The 24,569-nt window shown below is 40.1% G+C and overlaps 1 protein-coding gene across 1 annotated transcript in view; it reads left to right on the forward strand.

The window, feature by feature from the left end:
- PPP2R5E (protein phosphatase 2 regulatory subunit B'epsilon) overlaps positions 1 to 24,569 on the forward strand; it is a 154,315-nt gene that overhangs the window by 70,953 nt on the left and 58,793 nt on the right. Inside the window, exon 3 of the mRNA XM_068966008.1 lies at positions 11,010 to 11,206. Within this exon, the coding sequence (XP_068822109.1) occupies positions 11,010 to 11,206 (197 nt within the window). The remainder of the gene's footprint in view (positions 1 to 11,009; positions 11,207 to 24,569) is intronic.

A 24,569-nucleotide genomic window follows, 5' to 3' on the forward strand; every position in this document is an offset into this window, starting at 1 on the left:
GTGCTGACTCTTGGACATATCCCGGAAATTTGTTCTATTAGTTACTTTTTGTCAGAGTATGATTTTCATGATTTACTCCTTAAAATCCAAATATAGAAAAGACAAATTATTGTTATCTTAGGGTTTTAAAGAGACAGCCTTTATTTAATTGAAGTATGATATTATTAGAATAAAATTTCAAAAATTAATGTTTCTGAAAGCACTTCAGAATGTATTTTGTATATGTTTTAAAAATATTAATGAAGATGAGCCAAAAAAGCAAATGTAAGCCCTTCTATACAGAAAATAGTTTTAATAGGATTTTAAATGTCGAATTTATTCGATACTGTATGCTGTAGATACGATGTTTGTGAAGTAAATGGTAACTTTTTGAAAGTGCTTTTGGAAAGGACTGAACAGCCTACAGGACACTTAATTCATTTACTCCTCTTTCCACCCTATGCAATACATTTTACAGATAAGGAGACTAATGCTCAGAAAGTAAGTGGCTTGTCCAGTGTCTTTTATAAACTATAAAAGAGTGATTCCACTTCAGAACTGGAAGCCTTGTGTGCATGCTCAGCTGTGTCTGACTCTTTGTGACCCCATGGACTGTGACCCGCCAGGCTCCTCTGTCCATGGGATTCTCCAGGCAGGGATACTGGAGTGGGTTGCCATTTCCTACTCCAGGGACTGGAGTCAAGGCCAGAGTCCTTACTGTGTTTTTCAAGGCCTGACATGATCTCCTGCAGCCCCTCATCCCTTACTCTTCTGACCCATCACCCCACTTTCCACTCAGGATCCAGCCTTGTTTGCCTCTTTGCTGATTGATACTCAGATTCACCTGCACTCCCTGCTTCCATGGTCCCCTGGGTTTATTATGCCTCTGCTTAGGCACTTGCCCCTCAGATACTCTCTGATTGCCTCATCTTCAAGTATTTGCTCAAAATCCATCTTCCAGGTGGCTCAGACGGTAAATAATCTGCCTGCAATGTGAAAGACCTAGGTTCAATACCAGGGTTGGAAAGATCTCCTGGAGGAGGGCATGGCAGCCCACTGTAGTATTCTTGCCTGGAGAATCCCATGGACAGAGGAGTCTCAGTTAAGTTGCTCAGTCATGTCCAACTCTTTGTGACCCCATGGCCTGCAGCATGCCAGGCTTCCCTGTCCATCAGAAAAATCTCCCTGTCCTTTGGAGAGTCCAAACTCCGGGAGCTTGCTCAAACTGATGTCCGTTGAGTCAGTGATGCTATCCAACTATCTCATCCCCTGTGTCTCCTTCTCCTGCCTTCAATGTTTCCCAACATCAGGGTCTTTTCCAATGAATCAGTTCTTCGCATCAGGTGGCCAAAGTATTGGAGCTTCACATCAGTCCTTGCAAGGAATATTCAGGATTGATTTCCTTTAGGATTGAATGGTTTGATCTCCTTGCCATCCAAGGGACTCTCAAGTGTTCTCCAACAGTTCAAAAGCATCAGTTCTTCAGTGCTCAGCTTTCTTTATGGTCCAGCTCTCACATCCATACATGACTACTGGAAAAAACCACGCCTGGTGGGCTACAATCCATGGGGTAGCAAAGAGTTGGACATGACTGAGAAACTAAGCACAGCAGACAGCATCTTCCAGATACACATTCCACTTAAAATCATACTCTCCAACCCAACAGGCCTCATCCCCCTTGTCCTACATATTCTGCCTGTCTCCAGCATATACCATACAATGTGTTTATTATTTTTAGTTGCAGTTATTTTGTCTCCTCCTTCTAGTATGTAAAGCTCTGTGGGAGAAGGGATTTTTGTCACTTTTCCTCCTTGTGATATCCCTGCAGTGTTTGGGCCTCAATGAGTGTTCAGTGAATATTTGGAGAATGAATGCAAAGCCTGTGACATTTGCACCAGATCTCCCACTTTTCATTTATTAATGATATACTTGACAAGATTACTAGATTTATGCTTGCTGTGAAGGGCATTCCAAATAATACTACTTCATTAGTTTCATGCATTCATCTTCATTTTGAATATTTTTTTCTGTTGTATTTTCCTCTCCTCTGTGAAGATGAACCATTCTCTTTGATTTTAAAAGTCAGCCAGATTTTTTTTTTTTTTTTGAAGAAAGTGTTAGAAAGTGACACATAATCATTTTGGATAGTAATAGGGGCAGATGGTTCAAAGAACTTAGGTCTTTGTCAAGTAAGCTGCACTTTTTTTAAAAAAAATTCATAAATATTGTGTCATTAAAAACCAACCTAGTTTTAAAATTTTATTTATTTCTAGTTTTCTTGAGATATAATTGATGTATAACATTGTGTAAGTTTAATGTGTACGGTATGTTGATTTTTCTACACTTATATTTTGCAAAGTGATTACCACCGTGGTGTTAGCTAACACCTCATCTGGTCACATAATTACCATTTCTCTTTTGTGGTGAGAACATTTAAGATCTGTTCTTTTAGCAACTTTCAAGTATATAATATATCCTTATTTAGTGTTACACCATGCTGTACTTCAGATCCCCAAAACCTGTTTATCTTATAACTAGAAGTTAATACTTTTTGACCATCATCTCTCCATTTCCTCCACCCCTTCACCTCTGGTAACCACCATTCGTTTCTGTTTCTTTGAGTTTGACTTTTTTAGATTTCACATATAAGTGGTAACCTCCAATATGTCTTTTTCTGTCTTGTTCCATTTTAGTTTTAAAATTTGCATTTTGTGACTTTTGGTATTGTTAAAATATTAGGAAATAATTTATTCTATTAAATATATTAAACTTTCCCCTCTTCAGTATAATTTTTTTCTAGAGGAATAAAGCTGTAGTTTACCTTTGAAAGTAGAGGAAAATAAGATTCGGTTGATAAAGTCAACCTGCATTTATTATGTACCTATCATGTTCCAGAAACTTCTTTTGGGGGGCATTAAAAGAGGAACAAGACACATGATTCATTGGCTTGGGAAAAAAAAAAGCGGTCCTAATGTAATGTGGCAAGTCCTTGAATGGAGTTATATATATAAAGTTTTATGGGGGATTTTTATGTTATGGGATTTCAGGACTTCATGGCTGCTATAAAGTGAGATACTCCTATACTCATGCAGGGTGTATGATTATCTTCTCAGCGTTTACAACCATCTAAATACAGTTGAAATTAGTACTGTCATTACAGCTGAGACTGTTATCCATGCTACTAGAGAAATGTTGGAGCAAAGAAGTGATGTGGCCCAGAGGTTCCCAAACGCGGACGACCGGTGGAAAAGTTGTTGCTGGTACTGGGCATAATGAAAAAACAAGTAGAGGGGAAAGCAGATTGAGAGAGAATACATGACTCTGTGTGTGTGTGTGTGTGTGTGTGTGTGTGTGTGTGTGTGTGCGCTCGCACATGTGCAGATGTGTATGCATGTGTGTACGTATGTGTGGAGAATTGCCACCCTCCTTTTTGAGGAAGGATTATTTTTGATTCTAAGTTTGAGCTTTCTCTTCTTTTTCTATCCTTAAAGGTCCTTTCATTTTAGGAAATTATAGTGGAAATAAGTGATATCTAGTTATTATTTTAGTGTCTTTTCCTGAAATAAAAGAAAGTCAACCTCTTCTTTTTAATAATTTTACTGGTAAAATCTTCAGAGGGAGCCACTGTCAGGGATACTTTAGAACATTCTGTAATTCTTGCAGCTCTTATTTCATTTTTTTGACATAGCCCAGCATGCTTCAGGAATTCTTTTTATTGAAAAGGCCTTGGTTCCTATTTTCCTAGTCTCATCTCTGCAAATGGTAATGGACTGATAGTAGAGAGACTGTGTTAGTCAGAGGCTGTGGTGCCTTCTACCCTGTGAATAAGTTTGGTGACAGAAACGTAGTCTACATCCGTAACTAGGAATTTTTAAATGTTTTATTTTTCTTGTCCTGACAAGTTACAGTGCATTAGAAGGTCAAGCATGAGGGAGAACTGTGAAAAATTGGAAACATATTTATTAGAAGTTTTGTATGTGTGGGTGCACGTGTGTGTTTCCCATTTATTCTGATTAGAACACAGTGTTGAAACAATATGGTAGCCCTGAATCCTGTGGTTTTGGTGCTGAGGCCACTTTTCTGCATTAGTGGAGACCTCTGGGTATTGCTTATAAACTAGCATGTATATTTGTCAGCTTTGGGGAAAGGATAACTGGAGAGATCCATGAAAGAGTAATAACACATGTTGATTGTCCAAATTTGGAAGAATAATTAATTTATTGTTATTTAAAACTTATCCACCTACCATTGTTCGCTTATGTTAAAGTTTTAAAAATACTTGTAGAAAAGTGTATCAGATTTTCCTTTACTTTTAGATGCTTTTCTTAAACAAATAAGCAGTCATGATAGTTCACCCATTGCGCCAGTGGTGGTGGTGGTGGTGGTGAATTGCTTTTCTTAATCCCAGTCATCGTCATTGCTATTGGTGTGTGCGCTGGATTAAGACTATCTAGGTTTGGATACTAGCTACAACCCTTAGTAGTGGGTGATGTTGGGCAGGTGACTTAGCTGTCTAGGCTCTATTTTTTGTTTTTTTGTGTTTTTGTTTTTTTCCATCTGAAAAACTGGGATATTAATAGTGGCTATTCATAAGATATTCTAGGGATTAAATAGGATAATGTGTGTCAAGAGCTTAGTACAGTGCTTTGCAGTAGTAAATGTTCCTTATCATTGTCATCATTCTTTTAACCTTAAAGTATCAGTACTGGTCTTAACTGCCTTTCAGTTTGTTGTTTAATACTTAACACCTTGGTTGTCTTTTGATACTATTTTTTTATTGGTGTAGTAGTTCTATGTTTTTGAAGCTAAAAAAAGGTGTGTGCTAATAATCAGCAAAGTGTTTTTCGACCTTCCTAATAGATTGTGAAGAGTTCTGAAAGCAGCCAACTCTACATTCACGTATTTATAGCCAGGGGCAAGAAGGAATACTTGCACTGTTGTAGGTGTTGCCAGGGACTTTTGGTTAAAAACCAAAAGCTTTTACTGTTAGCTTTAAATAAACTGAGGGCAAATTTCAAAGGTGAAGGAGATGAAAGAAGGGTTTTAAAGTGATTACTTTAAAAACAGTGGTCTTCAGCTGTGGTCACACATTGAAATCACATGAGACACTTTTATAACATATAAATACCTTGTAGTGGAAGCATCATCAACAATAAACGTTTTTGGAGCCCCTACTTGGAACACAGTAATAAAGTAATTGGGATGGTCAGATACTTAATACTTATTTTAGCTCACATCAGTTTCTTATTTGCTTATTTATATGGGACTGTCTTGTGACACCAACATGGTATGCTTGGGTTCAGTTTATAGGACATGAAGCCTACTTCTATTATTTGGTTCATTATAAGGATTTATAGTGGTCTTATTTTGATGAACTATTGTTGGCTATATGTGATTTTTTTTTTCAAGTATCAAAAGCAGTTCCTAATAGAAGCATAGTTCCATGAATAAAATAGGATTCGTTTTAGGTTTGTTTTTGAAGTAGGTGTGACAAAAGTGGGGGCTTCCCTGGTGGCTCAGTAGTAAAGAATCTGCTTGCAGTGCGGGAGACCTGGGTTTGATCCCTGGGTTGGGAAGAAACCTGGAGAAGGAAGTGGCTACCCACTCCAGTATTCTTGTCTGGAAGATCCCACGGACAGAGGAACCTGGCAGGCGACAGCTCATGCAGTCACAAAGAGTCGGACATGACTGAGAGACTAACAGTTACTTTAGGTATTTTACCACATCTGCCAACAAACCGCACTTTAGTCTTCAACGCTCAGGCAAGCTCTTCTCAGTGCTCTGAGACTAGTTTTCTGTAAATATATTCTCATATACCCATACAGATAGAATGCTGTGACTTTGTTGAAGCTTTGAAGGGTCACGTGTAAGGGACTGATAGCATACTTGGATGGGGATGTATTTGCCTTAGGGAAAGTTCTAAAGGAGGAGGTGGAGGGATCAGAGACCACACTGACATGCTGAGTACTTCCAATTTTGTTGTTGTTGTTTTTCAAGTTGGGGAAATAGATGTAAAAGGGCTAAAGGAGTAATAGTTTAGGGTGTTTTCAGGTGAAAAGCATTGTTAATTTAGAATTTTTTTCCCCAGATCTTTTGAATGGACATAACTGATTATAAATATTATTCATTAGGAGCTCAAACAATGTTACTGCTTAACTTCCAATACAAACATGACCATTTTATGGAAATATTTATCTACATACATTTAAACAGCTTATGTGAAAATGCATTATCAGCCCACATCTCTTTATTTTATTTTATTTTCTAAAAACCAATCTGCTTTCTTTCTGTGATATTGTGGCTAATGAATTTAATGATGTGGGCTTTATTTACTCAGTTGGCATATTTATTTGCAAGTTGCAGTGATTTTCAACAGTTTCATTTAACTGGCGTCCCAGAGTACCAAACCCAAAGGACACTGAGCTCATGTTTCATTTCTTCTGCCTTTGCTGCTTTTTTCTTTGCAGAGTCCAGAATTGAGTCAGTCCCTCAGAGAAGATGGGCTGATATTGGGTCCATGATTCTGTGTCCCAGACTTTAGAAGGGGTGGAATAATGGAAGCTCTTGATTAGGGAGGAAAGAGTGTTCTTCTATTTATAAACAAATAATAAACATCCATCCCTTGAAATCATAATGAGGGTGAGTAGTGTGTGTGTGTGTGTGTGTGTGTGTGTGTGCATGCGTGTATTACATGTATAACTAAGTGTGTGTGACACCCATTGACTATTCTTTAGATATAAGGAGAATCTTTGGCTCTTATTCTGAACTTACATCCTTTCTCTACTGTTGAATTCTGTGCCTGTTTTCCCAATACTTTGGGGCTTGTAAATTTTAAAATTCTTCGGGTATGAACACCTTGGAGGTGAGAGTAATCATTTCAACTTACTAATGAAAATTGATAGGATGCTGAGAGATGGTGATAGAAAAAAGCATGTGTGAGAAAAAGACTTAATGCTGAAAAGGAAAGACAAGAACACTGCAGTTAGAAATGCAAGTGTCAAGATCGACCATTTAACTGGTCATTATCTTCTTGGGTGAGGAACATATTCTGGAAATCAGCTTAAATTCTACAAGTTGTTCCAGAATAGTGGAATCTGACTTTATGAAATCTTACCAAGCTAAGATCATTAGATCAGTTAACTCTTCCCTTCAAACAGATACCAACATTGGATGGATGGGTTGTTGTGCTAATGACCTTCATGGTATTATATAACTGCTTACTGATTCTTCATTATTTATGGTTATGATTTTATGGAATCCCTCTCCTGGGGGTAGGGACTGTCTGTGCAGGACAGAGGTTTCCACTGGAAGAGAGACGACGCAAGCATCCACTGCCTGGTGTGCTTTGGGACTCTGCAATGACCCTCAGTTTTTCTAGTTTACATTTATTTTGAAATGTCTATAATTTTTTATTTCTTCATCTAAGTTATTGAATGTTTCAATTTGGGAGGTGGGTAGTTTAGAGTTGTTAAAATCTAGTGTTACTGCATGTGGTCAAAATGTACTGCTTGTCTGATTTCTTCTTTTTGTCATTTATGAGGTTTTCTTTATGGCCTAGTACCTGATCCTTTTTTTACACGTTTCTTTAGAAAAGAATATTTGTATCTGCCTCTGGGACTGGTTCTGTAGACATTAAACTTACATCACTGGAACCGTCTGCACGACTCAGTCAGTGTTTCATCTCGGATCCTGGCCAGTCCCACCGTTTCACACCCTACTCTTATATCCCGCTGGAACTAGGGAGGATGAGGGCAGGGGGGTAGGAGCAGCACAGCCATGTGGGGCAGTCTGAGTGCCGAACGAAGAGCCCTATGCTTGGACTGTTGTGAGTTAGGGCATCCTTCAGCACAAATGAAAACACAGTTTTTAAATATTGTTATAATGGGATTGGTTCTTTGAGGACACCATTCCCCTTTTTTCTTTGTCTTGACTCTCCTTTGTTTCTTCAGTCTTGATTATTTAAGTTCTTAAATTTAGAGGAAAGAGGTTATTTTAGAGGAATTTAGTCTGTGATAAAGGATAAACATAGCTTGTTGCTGTATGTGTTAATCTCTGGGAAATGGGCTAGAGGGGTTCAGCATCATACTTTATATTGAGGGCATGTTGGAAATTAATTGGTTGTTTTCTTTCTGTGTTCTTCCTCTTTTCTCTTTGTGCATACCCTCTCTGTGGAATATGGTATTATTCCAGCATTTCATTGAGTTTGATTGTTGCACAGAGTGAAGAGTTCAGGCTCTGGAGTCAGTTAGCTTGAGTTTGAATCCTTTCTCCACTGCTTATTAGCTCTAAGACTCTGCGGAGGTCACTGAATCTCATTGTGTCTTGGTTTTCTCATCTATTAAGTGGGAAATAGTACCTATTGCATAGGGTTGTTGTTGGGACTAAGTGAGATATAAAATATGTAAAATGCTTAGAATATTACCCTGTACTTGTATCCAATAGTGGTCAATAAATGTGAGCTATTATCATTATTGGGCAGCTGAATAGCCTGCTTCACATTTGTCTTTGACATTATAGCAATTTGGATTAAAAGAGAATAAATTTCAGTTGTTTAAAATTAAGAAAGAGGACTAAATGTTAACTGCCTGTATTTTTATAAATAGCCAAATGTGAATTATTTGAGTATCATTGCACTGACCACTAAGAATAATCATTGTTAAATGATGATTTGCTTTTTGGAGGAAAAACTGTCATTTATACATGCTTTTATAATTCATATGTGCTGAGTTAAGGAGTTTTCCTTGTACATGGCCTGGTTTTTAAGCTTTATCAAAATTATTGTATCAAAAATAGGATTCATTAAAATTTGTCCTGAAGACTTTAATACATTAATAAGCTTTTTCTTGTTCTCTGTGCAGCGTCAAAACTCCTCTTCCACTTTGAGGTGTGGGATCTGATTTAGAACTTAGAAGACTTCAGTAATTAGCCATGATGGTTATGTTCATTTAATTAGCCATTGGTTAAGGATATAGAGTCATGTTGATAAGCAGCCTTGTTTAGTTTTTGTTTGTTTGTATAAACACCTGAAGGAGATAGCAATTAAAGAGAATGCTTGGTTTGTCTAATTTAGTCCTTATAAAGCTTAGATGTTTTGAAAGTGATTAAGTTTAAGGGAATAGAATAAGACATCTCATGGCTTAATTCAAATTCTTTGACGTGGCTTCCCTGGTGGCGCAGAGGTTAAAGCGTCTGCCTGCAATGTGGGAGACATGGGTTCGATCCCTGGGTCGGGAAGATCCCCTGGAGAAGGAAATGGCAACCCACTCCAGTATTCTTGCCTGAAGAATCCCATGGATGGAGGAGCTTGGTGGGCTACAGTCCATGGGTTGCAAAGAGTCGGACATGACTGAGCGACTTCACTTTAACTAAGTCAATATGTTAGACTTTTGGGGGGACTTTGGGGAGTGGTGGTGAGAGGGGCAACTGGTTGAGAATACTTTCTAAATATGTAACTTGTTTTTGCTGAGAATAGCAGTGGTGCTGTATACCTTTAAAAATGATCGGCTATTTCTTGTTCCCTTACATCTGGTAGAGAAATGTGATACTTTCAGATACCGTTACGCTTCACCTAAAGTTGACATCAGTTTTGGGGGCAATGATCCATGAGGTCCCGGGTACATGGGCTGGCACTTGGGTTGTGGGTTGTGAGGAGGAGAGGGGGCATGGGAGGAGGGACCAAGTGGATCCTGTGACTGGCAGTCTAGCCCTGTCCACCCTCTGCTGGGGCTGCTGGTGACTGTGTAAGATGGGTGCTGTTAGTCTTCGCATTTACCTCCAGGAATCAGGTGGCCTGTGCTGCAAGGCCGTTGTAGTGCATTTCCTGGGAGATTGGCAACTGAGGATGGTTGCAAGTGACTGGACAAACATTGTTCGAGTCCTTCTTGAATCATACAGAGGAAAGATGGGAGTGTGGTTAGAGACTCGGGTGCTGTGCCTAGCTTCACAACTCTTCATTGTGGAACCTCCATGATTGTCTCTAATTTTCTTTGTGAAAAATGGAGAATAATAATAATGATGCCACCTGCTTACCTCAGAGTATTCTGAGGATTATGATTTAATCGCCTTGGATGAAGGCAGCAGAAGTTCTCTTGTCATAATATCATTGCCTTTCCAGAGAAGCTCCAGTTTGCTGGAATAAAGTAGTGGAAAGTAGATAGAAGTGGGATGAACTATTTACCATTAGTTGGTGTCTTTCAAGTCCAACTCTGGGTCAGGTTTCCATTCTAGGTGGGGAATTTAGTATAAAATTTCTACATATTTTTTAGTGACACCAAACCAAATGTCTGACCTGCTGTTTGTAGGAAAAGAACAGATGTTTAAACACATTAATGAACATGTTAGTGGTTTTCACCCCTGTAAGAGAAGAAGGTGGGTCAAGAGGGAGCACCTAGGAGAGCCTAGGTTTAGGTACAGTTTGCTTGCATTGTCCTATTATGGATGTGCCCTTTTTGAGAGAGTCTATATTGCTTCATTCTGTTGATCTTTTGAGTGTCTTTGACAAGAAAGCTTCACAGATACCAAGCCAAAACAAAACAAAAAATATAAACACTCAACAACAGTTGCCTTAAATACCAAGGATGTCAGCGTGAAATTAAAGTGAATCAACTGACATTTCTGCTTTGAAATTTTTTTAGTAAAATTAATTTAAACCAACAGTGAAAACGTCTGTGTCTACCTTATAATGGAACGTTTGACCTTTTTCAGTGTTTTTGGCTTAAGAGTGTAGACATTGGGATGTTTTTGGTTAAAATCTGCTTCACCTCTCTAAGGGCTCTGGGATCTTGGTTGGTCTCTGGTGGCGGAATAGCAAACGCTGCCCATTGTGTTGGAACCTGCAGGTTCTGAAGACAAGGTCTCTGCAGTAGTGGATGTGGTGTCTCCTCCTGTCCATGTGTAACTGTTTTAAAAGAACACTGTTGTCATGCAAATTCTTATTTTTTTGAGCTTGCTTTTGAAGTTAACTTTCACAGAGAATTCCTGTTACCTGGAAATTGATGACAGACTTACACCATTTCCTTTTTTTTTCTTAGACGTTCCATCCTCAGAGCAGCCTGAACTGTTCCTAAAGAAACTTCAGCAGTGCTGTGTCATTTTTGACTTCATGGACACGCTATCTGATCTTAAAATGAAAGAATACAAGCGCTCCACTCTTAATGAACTGGTGGACTACATTACAATAAGCAGAGGCTGTTTGACAGAGCAGACTTACCCTGAAGTAGTTAGAATGGTGAGTTTCTTTTTTTCGCCGCGGACACATGTAAGCACCTTCCATAAGGACGCACAGGTGTATTTACTGCAGAGTCAGGTCACAGGAGGTCACCTCCACAAATGAGAGCCAACCTCCTGAGAGCTAAGCACAAGTAGTCGGCACAATACTAGAATCTGAAGAGCATGATTTCATGAGAATGAAATCCAGAACTTTTCACCTACAACAATATTGGAGGAATCATTGACTTCAAAATACGAAGCCAAGATTGCCAGAGTGTTACTGGATTTCTGGTATTGGGAAAAGAAAAGACACAGGAGAATAACAAAAGTTTTAGATCTGTGTTCGAAAAATATACAAGCCTGTTGGATGCCTTGATTCCCCCCCCCCCGCCCCCCGCCATTCATTGTGGTATATTAGAAATGGCTTTAAACTTAATGAAATTGTGATATGTAGAACCTAGATAAAGCCTCTCTTGGCTTTATAAACTAATCATTCACTTCATAATCTTACAGTCAGGAGTGATGTCTTTCATTATTTTTGAACAGCTTCTTGTACTTTGTGTGGTCGTTAAAGAGTTATGAGAAGAAACATTATTAGTATAAGAAATATGTTCTTGTATCAATAATTATATTAGCTTTTCAAAAGCTGAGCCAAAATACAGTCTGCTGTTAGATTTTTGTGAGAGGGTTGCCTTTCTTGGCCTCCTAGAACATCTTGGGTCTAGAGAGCATAAGCTATTTGGAGGTGGTGGCGCTGGTCTACTAACTCCTGAAATTATGCTGAAGAGATCTGAGGGGGTTGGTGCATCATTGGGAAGCCCACTGGGGATCTGGCTCACCCTCTGTGTACTGCTGAAAATGTACTTAGTCTTTTTGTGTAACTTGTATCACTCATATTCAACAAATGCAGAAAAGAAACATCTGAGATGGAGTAGTTTTGGTTAAAAATGAGTAGTTTTCAGATTTGGGAAGGGACCTGAATTATCACAGCTTGAGAAACTATGACACATATATGAAGGTCATTTCAAAACAGTGTCCAGTATAGTCCTCAGATTCATATTGGAGTGTCTATTGCATTTATTTATTTACAGGAATGTAAAACAGTGTTTTGTACATTAACTGTTTACATGTTTACATTGTGGCTCTTGAGCAGTGGTTTTCAACCAGGGGTGATTTTCCCTGCCAGGGCACCTTGGCATTGGAGACATTTTTGGGAGCTGCAATCAGGGTTGGGAGGGGGGGTGCTACCAGCATCTAAGGGGTAGAGGCCAAGAATGCTGTTAAACCTCCTAAAATGCACAGGACAGCCCCTGTAACAAAGAATTATCTGGCCTCAAATGTCAGTAATGCCACTGGTGAGAAACCTTGGCTCTAGAGTTGACCTGTTCTCCAGCCCTCTTACCCTGATACTAGGATCTTCTTTAGTCCACCTGCTTCTTCAGAGCATAGTCCCTTGGTTTTAACCTACCTGTGTTCTCAGCCAACAGAGTTATCCACTGTTTATAACGTTCTTCTGCATCTTTCCATGGCTAGTCTGTGAATACTGAAGCATATCCAAGCCTATATGTATAAATATTATCTTTTGTAAACACACAAATGGTAGCATGCTATACACACTCTCTGTATCTTGCTTTCTTTGCTTATGTAAGTACATCAGTACATACCAACCTGCCTCATTCATTTTTATAGCTGCATTTCATTGTGTGGATGTGCCATAATGTGTTTAACCATAACCACATGAATATCTTTGTATGCATTTCAGTTTGCCCTTGTGTGAGAACATCTATGTATTTGTGGATTTGTTCTCTAATAGCCTGTCTTTTCCCCTCTTCCTGGACTTTTGTGAATTCCCTGGCCCCGTGCCTCTAATATGGTTCCCCACGCTTGCTTTCAAGAGCTGGCTTAAAGTGCTACCACTGGTTCCTGAAAAGTCCAGTGTTTTCTCCTTCCTTCAGTTCTACTACTTCTTGACAACCCAGCCTTTAGAATTTGTTCATTGGCTGCTCTTTAATCCTTTCAAACATTTATTTGATTTTTCTATTTAGATTATAAGTATTTGTAGGGGTCCCTGGCCTCTGGACCACAGACTGGTACCTCCTGTCAGATCAGCAGCAGCATTAGATTAGAAATAAAGTGCACAATAAATGTAATGTAATTGAATCATCTTGAAACAATCCCCGCCCCCCCTCGCCCTCTAGTCCATGGAAAAATAGTTTTCCGTGAAACTGGTCCCTGGCCATAAAGACTGGGGACTGCTGAGTACTCCTAAGCAGGAACTATGTCAGGAACATCCCTGTGACCTCTGTAATATCCTAGTCCAGGCCTACCTGGAGATTGTTGAATGAGTGAATGAAAACGTATTCCCTCTTAAAATATGGGCATTTCACGGTCTCAAATTATGATGAAGATATTGGATTTATTGGGTTATATCCAGTTTTAAACCCAGTATGTGGCATAATTAAAAAATTTCATTCATTCCTGTGAATCATCTTGGTCCTAAAGCAGCTTGAGTCTCAAAGGAGAGACCATTTTCTCTTCTCTTTTACCATCCATCTGTGCCGCGCCACCCGCCCCCGCCACCACCACAACCCTCAAACCTCAACAAAAAAATGACTCCTGTCATTTGCTTCTGAATGTATACCTTAAAATGTACTTAAGTCCTGTTTTAGGAAGTATTGAATCTGTAGCATGCCTGCTATTCTAGGGCGTTAGATAATTGACTTTCTAGATGATAGTTCAGGGTTCTTGGAGGTGTAATTTATTTTTCACATCTTGTGATTTGTGAAATTGCTACTAATTTTAGTCTGGGATTTACAGAGAAGGAAGTAGTATGGTAGAGTAGAAAGGGAAAGGGCTTTGAAACCACACAAACTTGAGTTCAAATGCCAGCTCTTGGCTCACTTACTTGCTCCATCACCTTGGACCGAGCCCTCCATCTCTAATGTCCTCAGTTTACATGAGGTGCCAAGAGATGGGTAGGATGGAGGGAAGAGTGGCTACAGTCCCTCCCACCCTGCTCCATAAATAGTCCACTAAGGAAAATTGTTATGCTTTGTTTGTACATCAAGGTTCTCACCACCTCAGATACACATACAATCTAGTAAACAGGGATTTACCTCTGTAAGAAGGGTTGGAACTAAGTCCCTCCTTATCTTCCATTCCCTTCCATTTTGCCACCTGTGAGCCCCTCGTGTGTAGAAATCCTGGTGCTATTACTGCTTATTTTCGTCATCTGTATTTTACCTACCTTTTGGTTATTTTGTGAGGATTGGAGATGACATACGTGAAGCTCTTGGTATAATCCCTAAAGGGCTTCCCCAGTGGCTCAATGGTAAAGAATCCACATCCACTGTAGAAGACGGGGTTTCATCCCTGGATTGGAAAGATCCCTGGAGAAGGACATGGCAACCCACTCCAGTATTCGTGCCTGGGAAATCCCATGGACAGAGGAGCCTGGTGGGCTGCAGTCCATAGGGTTGCAAAGAGTCAGGCATGACTTACTGACTGAACAACAATAGTCCCTAACACACGGCCAGCATTTAGTCAGTAATACTATTACTGTACTTGGACGGTTTCATTATTAGGCACTTGACTTTATAAGCATTGGAGGAGCCCAGAGTTCCTGTTTGCTCTCTTGGCTAGATGTGTTCTATCCTACTGCCTCTGGTCCTCAGATTCTCTCATTCCAGTCCTGCCTGTTGAATAGTCACTGTCCCCCCCGTTCCTCTTTCTTATGACTGTAAAGTGAAATTGCTTCAGAAGGATTAATGAGAGAAATGGTGGTACTTTTAATGAAATATCAGTGAAGTTGATAGCTGGGTTTTACAAACGAGTGTGACTGATGACTTAAGATAGCATTATCTGTTGTCAGCATTATCACCAAAGCCTGATGGGACTGTTCTGAGAGCTGCTATTCCTGTTAGGGTAAGAAAAGAGTGGCAGATGCAAGTAATCTCGGAGTTGGGGAACCCATTTCTAACATTTAAATAAAGTCTAAAGACTGTTAGAATTAAGAAAGAAAAATGACTCTTCATGTGTAAACAAAATAAAACAATGTAGCATGTAACTTGAATAGCCCCAGATAAAGTAGAAGCCACTGTCCTCATTTCTTATCTTCCACTTAACTACTGTGAGACTTGGGTAAGCTCCTCTAAGCCCCATTTCTCCCCTTGTAAATGAAGGGAGTTGGTGGTGGTCTCTCATGTCCATCCAGCTCCAAAAACTACCAACACATTTTAAGAAATTTAGAATGGATCCTGCCATCCTTAAAGTTTACCGAATATTGTCCAAAGTAGTTGCTTCTATTCTGTCAGTGGTTTCTTCCATGTTTTTCTTTCTCATGGGGTCATATCTGATGGAAGAACGAGAACCAGGACTGTTAGTTCCTTAGGCTTTGGCACATATTTCCTTGTATCATTTCAAGTGTCAGGCTTGTGTCCTTGAGGCAGTGTTTTTACCACATTTATGCTCATGTTTTTTTTTCTGGTTCTGTTGCCATGTATCCATTTGAGAAATTTCTTAGCATTTCTAGCTCTCTCAAAGGGTTGGACATGACTTGCCCACTGAACAATAAGTAATCTTGGGTTAATTTTTTTATTCAGACTTAAACTCTGTCTTTTATACTCTTTATATTCATACATCTTCCTTTTCAAAACCATCTCTGGGAAATAGTTCAAATATGAGAGGAAATCTTACGGGTGAAGGCATTGTTTTAATTAGCCCCAGGTAGTATTTGTTGAGTGGTTTAGAGCCACACCTTCACATTTTAATGATTAAAAAAAGACAGGGCCTTGCTCTGTCAAAGTCTGGTAGAAAGGGCACCCATGTGAGCAAATAATATGTCATCCATTTTCAATAGAAGTTTGTAGAAGGCAACAAAGGAGCAGAGAGAAAGGGGGAAGGTAGGAAGGTCAGGGATGGCTTTACAAAGTGAGGAAAGCCCAACTATCGAAAACAGTGAAACATATTTTCCAGTGGTTGAAGTAATGTTGAAATGAAAAAGAATTACATGATACAAAGGCATTCCCAAACCACATGATATAGTCAGAGGAACACAAACAGTGCTGTGTTGTTGTAGTGTTGTGTGTGGGGGGGGGGGGGGCTGGGGAGTGAGAAGAGGTGAATGGTGGCAGTTGAAGATGTAGGTATGGACCAGAAGGACCTGAAAGAACCTCTGGTTTATCTACAGATAGTAGGTAACCATTGAAAAGTTATGAACAGGGGAGTGATACGGTCAGTTTTGTATTCTAGTGGCAGTGGGCCAGGTGGATTGGAGAGAAGGCAGGGAAGAATTGATTAGGGGCTTGTTGTATTAGAGAAGTTTTAGAGGTCCTGGACCAAGGACAGGGAGGAAGTAGAGAAGGGGAGGAAAGTTCAGTTCAGTTGCTCAGTCGTCTCCAACTCTTTGCGATCCCATGGATTGCAGCAGGCCAGACCTCCCTGTCCCATCACCAATTCCCAGAGTTTCCTCAAGCTCATGTCCGTTGAGTCAGTGATGTCATTCAACCATCTCATCCTCTGTTCCTTTCTCCTCCCGTCTTCAGTCTTTCCCAGCATCAAGGTCTTTTCAAATGAGTCAGTTCTTTGCATCAGGTGGCCAAAGTATTGAAGTTTCAGCTTCAACATCAGTCCTTCCAGTGAATATTCAGGACTGATTTTCCTTTAGGACGGACTGGTTTGATCCCCTTGCAGTCTAAGGAACTCTCAAGAGTCTTCTCCAACACCACAGTTCAAAAGTATCAATTCTTCGGCACTCAGCTTTCTTTATAGTCCATCTCTCACATCCATACATGATTACTGGAAAAGCCATAGCCTTAACTAGACGGACCTTTGTTGACAAAGTAATGCTTTTTAATATGCTGTATAGGTTGGTCATAACTTTTCTTTGAAGGAGCAAGCGTCTTTTAATTTCAAGGCTGCAGTCACCATCTGCAGTGATTTTGGAGCCCCCCAAAAATAGTCTGTCAGTGTTTCCACTGTTTCCCCATCTATTTGCCATGAAGTGATGGGACCAGATGCCATGATCTTCGTTTTCTGAATGTTGAGCTTTAAGCCAACTTTTTCACTCTTCTCTTTCACTTTCATCAAGCAGGGGAGGCAAGGATGGCATTTAAAAGTCATAATGGTCCAGTGGTTAATAATCTGCCTTCCAGTGCTGAAGACATGGGTTTGGTCCTGGGTTGGGGAACTAAGATCTTGCATGCTGCAGGGCAGCTAAGCCCATGCAGTGCAACTAGCGTGCCAGCATGCTGCAGCTATAGAAGCCCACCCACTGCTGCAGTGACCGAGCCCGTGTGCTGTAGAACCTGTTCTCCACAATAGAAGTCCATGTGCTTCAGTGAAGCCCCAGTGCAGGTGCACACCACCCTCATTACGAGGTAAAACTGAAGCCACTTAGCGTTTACATTGATGTTTAGAGAGAGAGAAGGGAATCTCGGATAGCTTTGGAAAACAGGTATTCTATGGAGCTGCTGTTTGAGAAAGATACAGCAGGATTAGCAGCAGGTTTTGGATGGAACTGAGTTGAGTTTTGGTATATTATCTTTGAGGTTATAGGAGTCATTGATGGGAAGGTTAGAGATGGTTATTCATAATTATCAGCTTGAGCGTAGGGCAGGGGAGAAAAAGAACAATGCTGGGACCCCAGGTGATAGCAGAGAATCATTGTGCTTCGGTGCAGTGGTTCAGGGGGAGCTAGTGGGTTGTATGTGAAGTGTCAGGAAGTTGAAGTGATGGCTGTGGATAATGATTGCAACACACAGTAGTGGGATCTTGGGTGTACTAACCTCATTAGAGTAAAAATCCTATCCCTTCTTTCCTGAGTGAAGGATGTTTTATCTCTGGTCATTTATTGTTATTATTTTCATATTTTCTCTATATATCTTGGCTTTTCTTGATTTTAGAGTCTGCTCCACTTCTGCTTCATTTTGGTTAAATATCTGTCTCAAATTATAGAATACGTGGTTTGCCAAAGTGAATGTAATTTTAAGATAAAATACAACATTTTCTTCTTCTACTTGAGTCCTTTATATTGTTTCTTGTCCACACATTCGGTTTGTTTTGCCCACTCTGAAATTACGCCCTGTTACTTCGTTATCGAAGTGCTGTATCTTTTCTTTGGCCCTGTTGGGTCTTCGTTGCTGTGGGTTTTCTCTGGTTGTGACCAGCAGGGCCCGCTCTTGTCGTGGTGCCTGGGCACCTCCTTGCGGGAGCGTCTCTTGCTGGAGAGCGTGGGCTCCGGGTTGCACGGGCTTCTGCTGCAGCACATGGCCTCGTAGCTGTGACTCTTGGGCTTTAGAGCCCTGTAGGTCAGGAGCTGTGGCTCATGGCTTAGTTGCTCTGCAGCACGTGGTATCTCCTTGGACCAGGGATTGAACTGTGTCCCCTGCCCTGGCAGGTGGATTCTTAACTACTGGACCACCAGAAAAGTCCCTATTTTTTTCTTTTATATGTTCTATGATTTAACTGGAAATGACCGCTCTGGTTAGCCTCTTAATAGACTAAAACAGTTTTGTGGAAAAATATGAAGTGCGCAATTTAAAGACCTGAGGGTCTCCCTACATGGACTCTTAAACGGGTGCTTTGTTAAGTTCACTGCATCCTCTCTAGGCTGAACCGTGGGAGATTTCTTTTCATAAAATACCAGCCATCTAAAAGTAGCCTTGGGAATGATAACTACCAGAGGGAGCATGAAATTTCCATTTTTCATCTTCCTGCATCTGAAGATGCAGGAAGATTTAGCTCTGCATCCTGGCTGGATTTGTCTTGGAGGTGACTCTTTAGACCCAGAGGAGATAAGATCTGTAGGTGTGAGCCATTGGATGTGGTGGGATAGGGGAGGTGGGGTTGCTTGCTGCTGCTAAGTTGCTTCAGTCCTGTTCAACTCTGTGCGACCCCATAGACGGCAGCCCACCATGATTAGAAATATAAATAATGGAGGAGAATTGAGTAACATCTGGGAAAGGCATTTAGGAAGTGATGAATTTACTGGGAAATTTTTAAGGATAGGATAAGTCTAAAAGATAGGACCTAGTAAATTAGAAGGTAAATAATTCATTGGTACTTTGAATATTCAGTGGTTTTGGTTTAGTCACTAAGTCATGTCCGACTCTTTGTGACCCATGGACTGTAGCCCTCCACCTGGTCTATGCATGGAATTCCCCAGGCAAGAATACTGGAGTGGGTTGCCGTTTCCTTCTCCATGAATATACAGTAGGTGCAGACAAATAACTGTTGATACCACTTATCACGAGGTACCTAGAACAGTCAAATTCATAGAGTCAGAAAGTAGAAGCCAGGGGGCCTGAGGGGGTGGTGTGGGAATGGGGAAGGGGGATGGGCAGTTAGTGTTTAATGGGGTCAGAGTTTCAGTTGAGAAATGTGAAAAACTCCGAAGATGGATGATGGTGAGAGTTGTGCAACATTGTGAATGTACTAGTGCCACTGAAGTGTTAAATACGGTTAAAATAGTTTGTTTTATATTATGTGTAATATAATATACCTTGTGGACTTTGACCACAATTAAACATTTAAAAAAAAGAATTTCTTGTTATTTTGTAAAGACTGTAAGGTTATGATGATGAAGATTGCCAAAAGATATTTTTAGAATGAGATCAGGAAGAAATCACTGCTCAAGGTTAGGAGTAGATTGTTACCGTTTGTAATGTATCAGAGGGTAGAGAAACTGGCAGGCAGGCACTCTGTCCTGTTATTAAGCTGTCACTCTGTGCTGCATCTGTTAATGCTCATTTAATAGTGTTGTTTAGCATGTTTGTGTGTTCATTGAATATTTTCGTGGGGGTCAGTGGACCTCTTGATGTTGAGCACAGAATTTTGTGTGTTTTGCCTGTTTTTGTGGGAGAAGATCTGTAGTTGTTGGTTAAATTTGGAGACATAGTCTGACTCCAGAATGGTTTAAGCTCAATTTTCACATGTGCAGTGCTCTGCTAGGTGCTGCTCCCTAAAATATAGGATGAGATTAGAGGGGAGCAGGGTCTTCCTATTTATGGCGGTAACTGAAGATGAAGATGAAATTGTTAGAATGATTTCACCAGTGAAACCATCTGGGCCTAGAGTTTTCTCCACGGGAAGGTTTCTGGCAGTGAATTCATTGTTTTAAAAAATATATTGTATTGAAGTATAGTTGATTTATAATGTTCTGTTAATTTCTACTGATAGTAATTATATGTATCTCTCTATATATACATCAATTATGAATAGACGAATATATATATACACACATTATTTTCATATTCTTTTCCATGATGGTTTATCATAGGATATTAAATATAGCCCCCTGTGCTATACAGTAGGACCTTGTTGCTTATCTGTTCTATATAAGTTTGCATCTGCCAGTCCCAAACTCCTAATCCATCCTTCCCCCACCCCTGCAAGTTTTAAAAAACATATGTGACCTATTCAGGTTTTTTGTTTTCTCTTGTGTCAGTTTTTGTTGGTTTTTATAATGGTTTCACAATTAAGAATTGTGTTTGAATTACTTAATCCTTAGTGGTTCTTCATAAAGATGTGTACTAATGAAAGATGACCAGCACCTGTACAACTTCCAGTGTTAGCAGCATAATTGTCTGCTGCAAATACTGTGTGAGTAAATTAAGTTTTCACAACAACCCTGTTGTATTATGTGTTATATTATTATTACGTGTCATTTTATAGATTATGTAAAGGAAGTAGAGAGAGGTTAAGAAACTTTCCTGAAGCTACTCATCTGGTTAACTGTCAGGACTGAGAACTGAACCCAGTCTGGCTACAGAGCTCATCCTCTTGACTGCTGTGCTGTAATACTCTCCTGGGATCAGTCTTTCTAATAGGAATGGAGACTAAAATCTCTAAACTTGGACTCTTGCCTCAGTACTGTGTCATTTTCCTTGAACCCCTCTACTTAAGTAATAAGCTTTGATGCTTTCCCTGGAACCTTTTCCTTGCTTGTTATTTTACCAAATAATAAGCTCTGGGGTTAAATGTTCATTTTTTGCTTAAGGAACATTCCTTTTTACTCCCTCTCCACCCCCCACCCCAAACCTCACTACCCTGTGTAATAACTACGTTGCCTTTGTTATTCTCAAATTAATTTTTTTCCCCTGCCCGACCACTGCCTCCCAGTAGACAAGTGATCATTGGGAGTGAGGAGGGGCTCAGGAGGAAAGCTTTGTAGTTCCGAACTCTCCTCTGTTCCACCCAAACCACAGTCCTTGAGATGGTCATATCCCCTAAGTTCATGTGCTGCCTGCATGGCAGTCCTCCCCCTCTGTCCTCATTAGAAACAAGAGGGCCATATCCGCAACCAAGGGATCCTGAAATTGCTTGGTTAGCCTGGATTTAGAGCTAGGAAGTTAGATATTTAAATGTCCTTTGATCTCTATGGCCCCTAATCCTTGAAAGTATTTACGATTACTTATAATTGTACAGCCTGCCTATTTGTGGTCCTTCCTGGGTCAGTGATATAGACGGAATAACCTGGGCTACTTACTTAGCTGTGTGATCTTAGCTGAATCTTCATCCTAAGATCGTTACGCACTGTAACTTTATAAAGTTATTGTGATGTGACTATTGTTATCATTTATGGTACTACTTTTGCCACCTCTGTTAGACTAACTTTTTTCTTTGAATGGATTAATCAGTTTTTTGGTTACAATGAAGTCTTGCTAGCATGAAAGCTCTTTGTGTCATTAAGGTGGCTTTTCACATCTTTGACTATTGATTTTAAACTTTAATTCTCTCTGGGAAATCTTATTTTCAAGTCTGTTTTTTGGGATGGGGTATGGCCCTGTAAATCTGCAAGTGCCCATGTCTATATAATTATATTAGTTCGTCCAAAACGTTTGCTTGAATTTTTCCATAACGTCATAGGAAAAACCTGAACAAACTTTTTGGCCAACACAATATATACATATGTATGTACTGTCCTTAGTTCACCTATATAACATTTTTTTCTGATATTACTTGCTTAGTAATATCCACACTGTATTAATAATTTACCACTTCTCTTCTGCAAACATTGTCTCTTAACATATCTGATAGGGATTTCATTGGGTTTAGTTTAATTTAAACATTCTGAGGAGCAGGTTTTAACTCAGGAAGCAGTGAGCTACTCATGATTGCTGTTTGCTTCATTTACAAGCTGTAGTCCCTCTGGCTTAACTGCTTCACAGATTGTTGAGAGTTTTCAATATACTTAAAATGGTTTGACAGCTGTGACTTGTCTAGCGCTGAACTATCCAATACTATGATTTCACTGAGATGAGAATATTCCTCTTCTGTCTCCTCCCTCCTTGCCCCCAGGCTGGCAGCAGAGTCTGCGGGATAAGTTACAGTACAGCATTCACGTTTTGATTTCTCTTTTATCCCACCTTGTAATTTAACCTAGAAACTGAAAATATGGTTAGTTGTGTAAGCAATACTTCTGGAAAAACCTGCCAAGAAAATGGATGACAAAATGATTGGAAAGTCCTGCCGGTCATATATTTAAGTGGGTCCTTACCTCTAGCAAAGCAGCTCAATCGATGTTAGTTTCTATGGCCCAGACTTCTCTTTACTGAAGGAGGACAGAAATGAGAGAGAGGGATTTATTGGTTGATTCTCTAAGGGAAAAGCCGATTACACCGTAGCAGTGCATTATTAGCAGGAAAAAGTGGAGAAAATGAGTGTCTTCCATGTGGAATTCTGAGAGACAGTGATGCTTGAGGCAAGAATTTGGCAAGAAAACAATGAGCAGGTCCTTTCCACGAGGTAGCTGGCCTCTGACCAATAGTAAAAGCCAAACTTGATCTGTAGATGAAAACAAGAAATATCCTATCTATTGACTTCTGCAGAGAAAGTTGCCTCTGAAAAGTGAGGGGAAGATAAGGGACGTTATTCTATGCGGTTACAGTGATGAATAGAGAAGTGGTGGGGGTTAGCCTGTCAGTGGAGGAGGAACTAAGGGAAAGAGCAGAGCCTGAGGCAGAATTCAGGAAGAGCAATGCCAGGAGAGGCGGGCAGGGGTGACACAGAGAAGAGAGGATGTTTCTGAGTAGAAATAGGACTGGGCATAACTATCTGGTAAGTTGGAGAGCAAGTTTATTTTTTCATAAAATGGACAAGCAAGGTATTTTGGAGAGTATGATATTTCCTGGCCCTCCAGAAATGTAGGTTACAAACAGAGTAGGGGGGCTGGGCAGGTGCTTACATGAGCATACCATGGATTTTCCCTTCCTGAAGAAGTTAAGCCTTTTATGAGAACAGGGTAGAACATTCTGGAATAACCCCAGCCTCTTTCTTTTGTGGGACTTTTGGATTTTTCTCTGAGAAGTTAGAAAAATTTAGACAGTAAGTAAGGTGCTAGAAAATGGAGTTTTGTATTGTCAGGAACAACGCGGGGTGTCTCTTATGCCCTATTCTGGAAAGCAAGCGTAGTAATTTAAAGGATAAAATAATTGGAAGGCAGTGGTCTTTAAGAGCACATTTTAAATGGAAGCTAAAAGGGTTGGTAGACAGTGCCCCTAGAACCCTCTCTTGTTTTTTTTCTGAGGAACTTACACGCACACTTTTGCCTCCCGCTCCGAGACGAGGCTGGCACGCCTCTGTGTGGCTGGTGAGGGGGGCTGCCTGGCTGGAGTGGCGTATCTTACTCAGTTTATTATGGAGAGTAGTATCTGGTAAAGAGTGATGTTCATCTCTGGTCAGAGGTAGGTCAGGTGTGTTTTGTTTTCACTGCTCACCCTCTAGCTCAGGGCTTTATTTTACTAATGAAGGGTCACAGAGACAAGAGAATTACACACAGACACAGAGTAAGGGGCAGTGACAGTTTGGGCAATTTCCTGTTTATCTTCAGTAATTTTATGTAAGAACACAGTAGCCAGAAATGCCCCCTTAGGAGCCTCCAGTATTTTGTGTGTTTTTTTAATTCAAAATTCAAGAGGTTTAATTATTCCTTTAGCACTGGCTGATTTTGAAAGTAAATCGTTGAAAGCAGATGTTAAAAGACTATATGTGTTCTAAAAAAAGCCCCATGTTGTTATTGTTTTATCAACTTGGGCACTGTGATTCTTACTGGAATCACTTAACTTAGCAGTTTTAATAACTTTCTGGGATGTTAGGACCTGCAGTCCATGCAGAATGAAACGTAGTGAAAACCTGGTGTCACAGGGTGAGCCTGAGTGTGGGGTGTGAGCGTTCGACTGCCAACAGCAAGACAGCCTGCTCTGTATTTATACACAGCAAGCACCATGACTATTGCAGTGTTTACACCTCTATTTTTGGATTCCAAGATTTAATATCAACAATCTTCACTTTTGGATTCACTGCTACATTTCCAATTTTGGAGACTGGTGCAATATAGTTGTCTCTCTGTGGGAAATATTTCCCTGTGATGGTTCGTGTGGGGA

This window comes from Capricornis sumatraensis, chromosome 2 (assembly GCF_032405125.1).
Source record: "Capricornis sumatraensis isolate serow.1 chromosome 2, serow.2, whole genome shotgun sequence".
NCBI classification, from domain to species: Eukaryota; Metazoa; Chordata; class Mammalia; order Artiodactyla; family Bovidae; genus Capricornis; species Capricornis sumatraensis.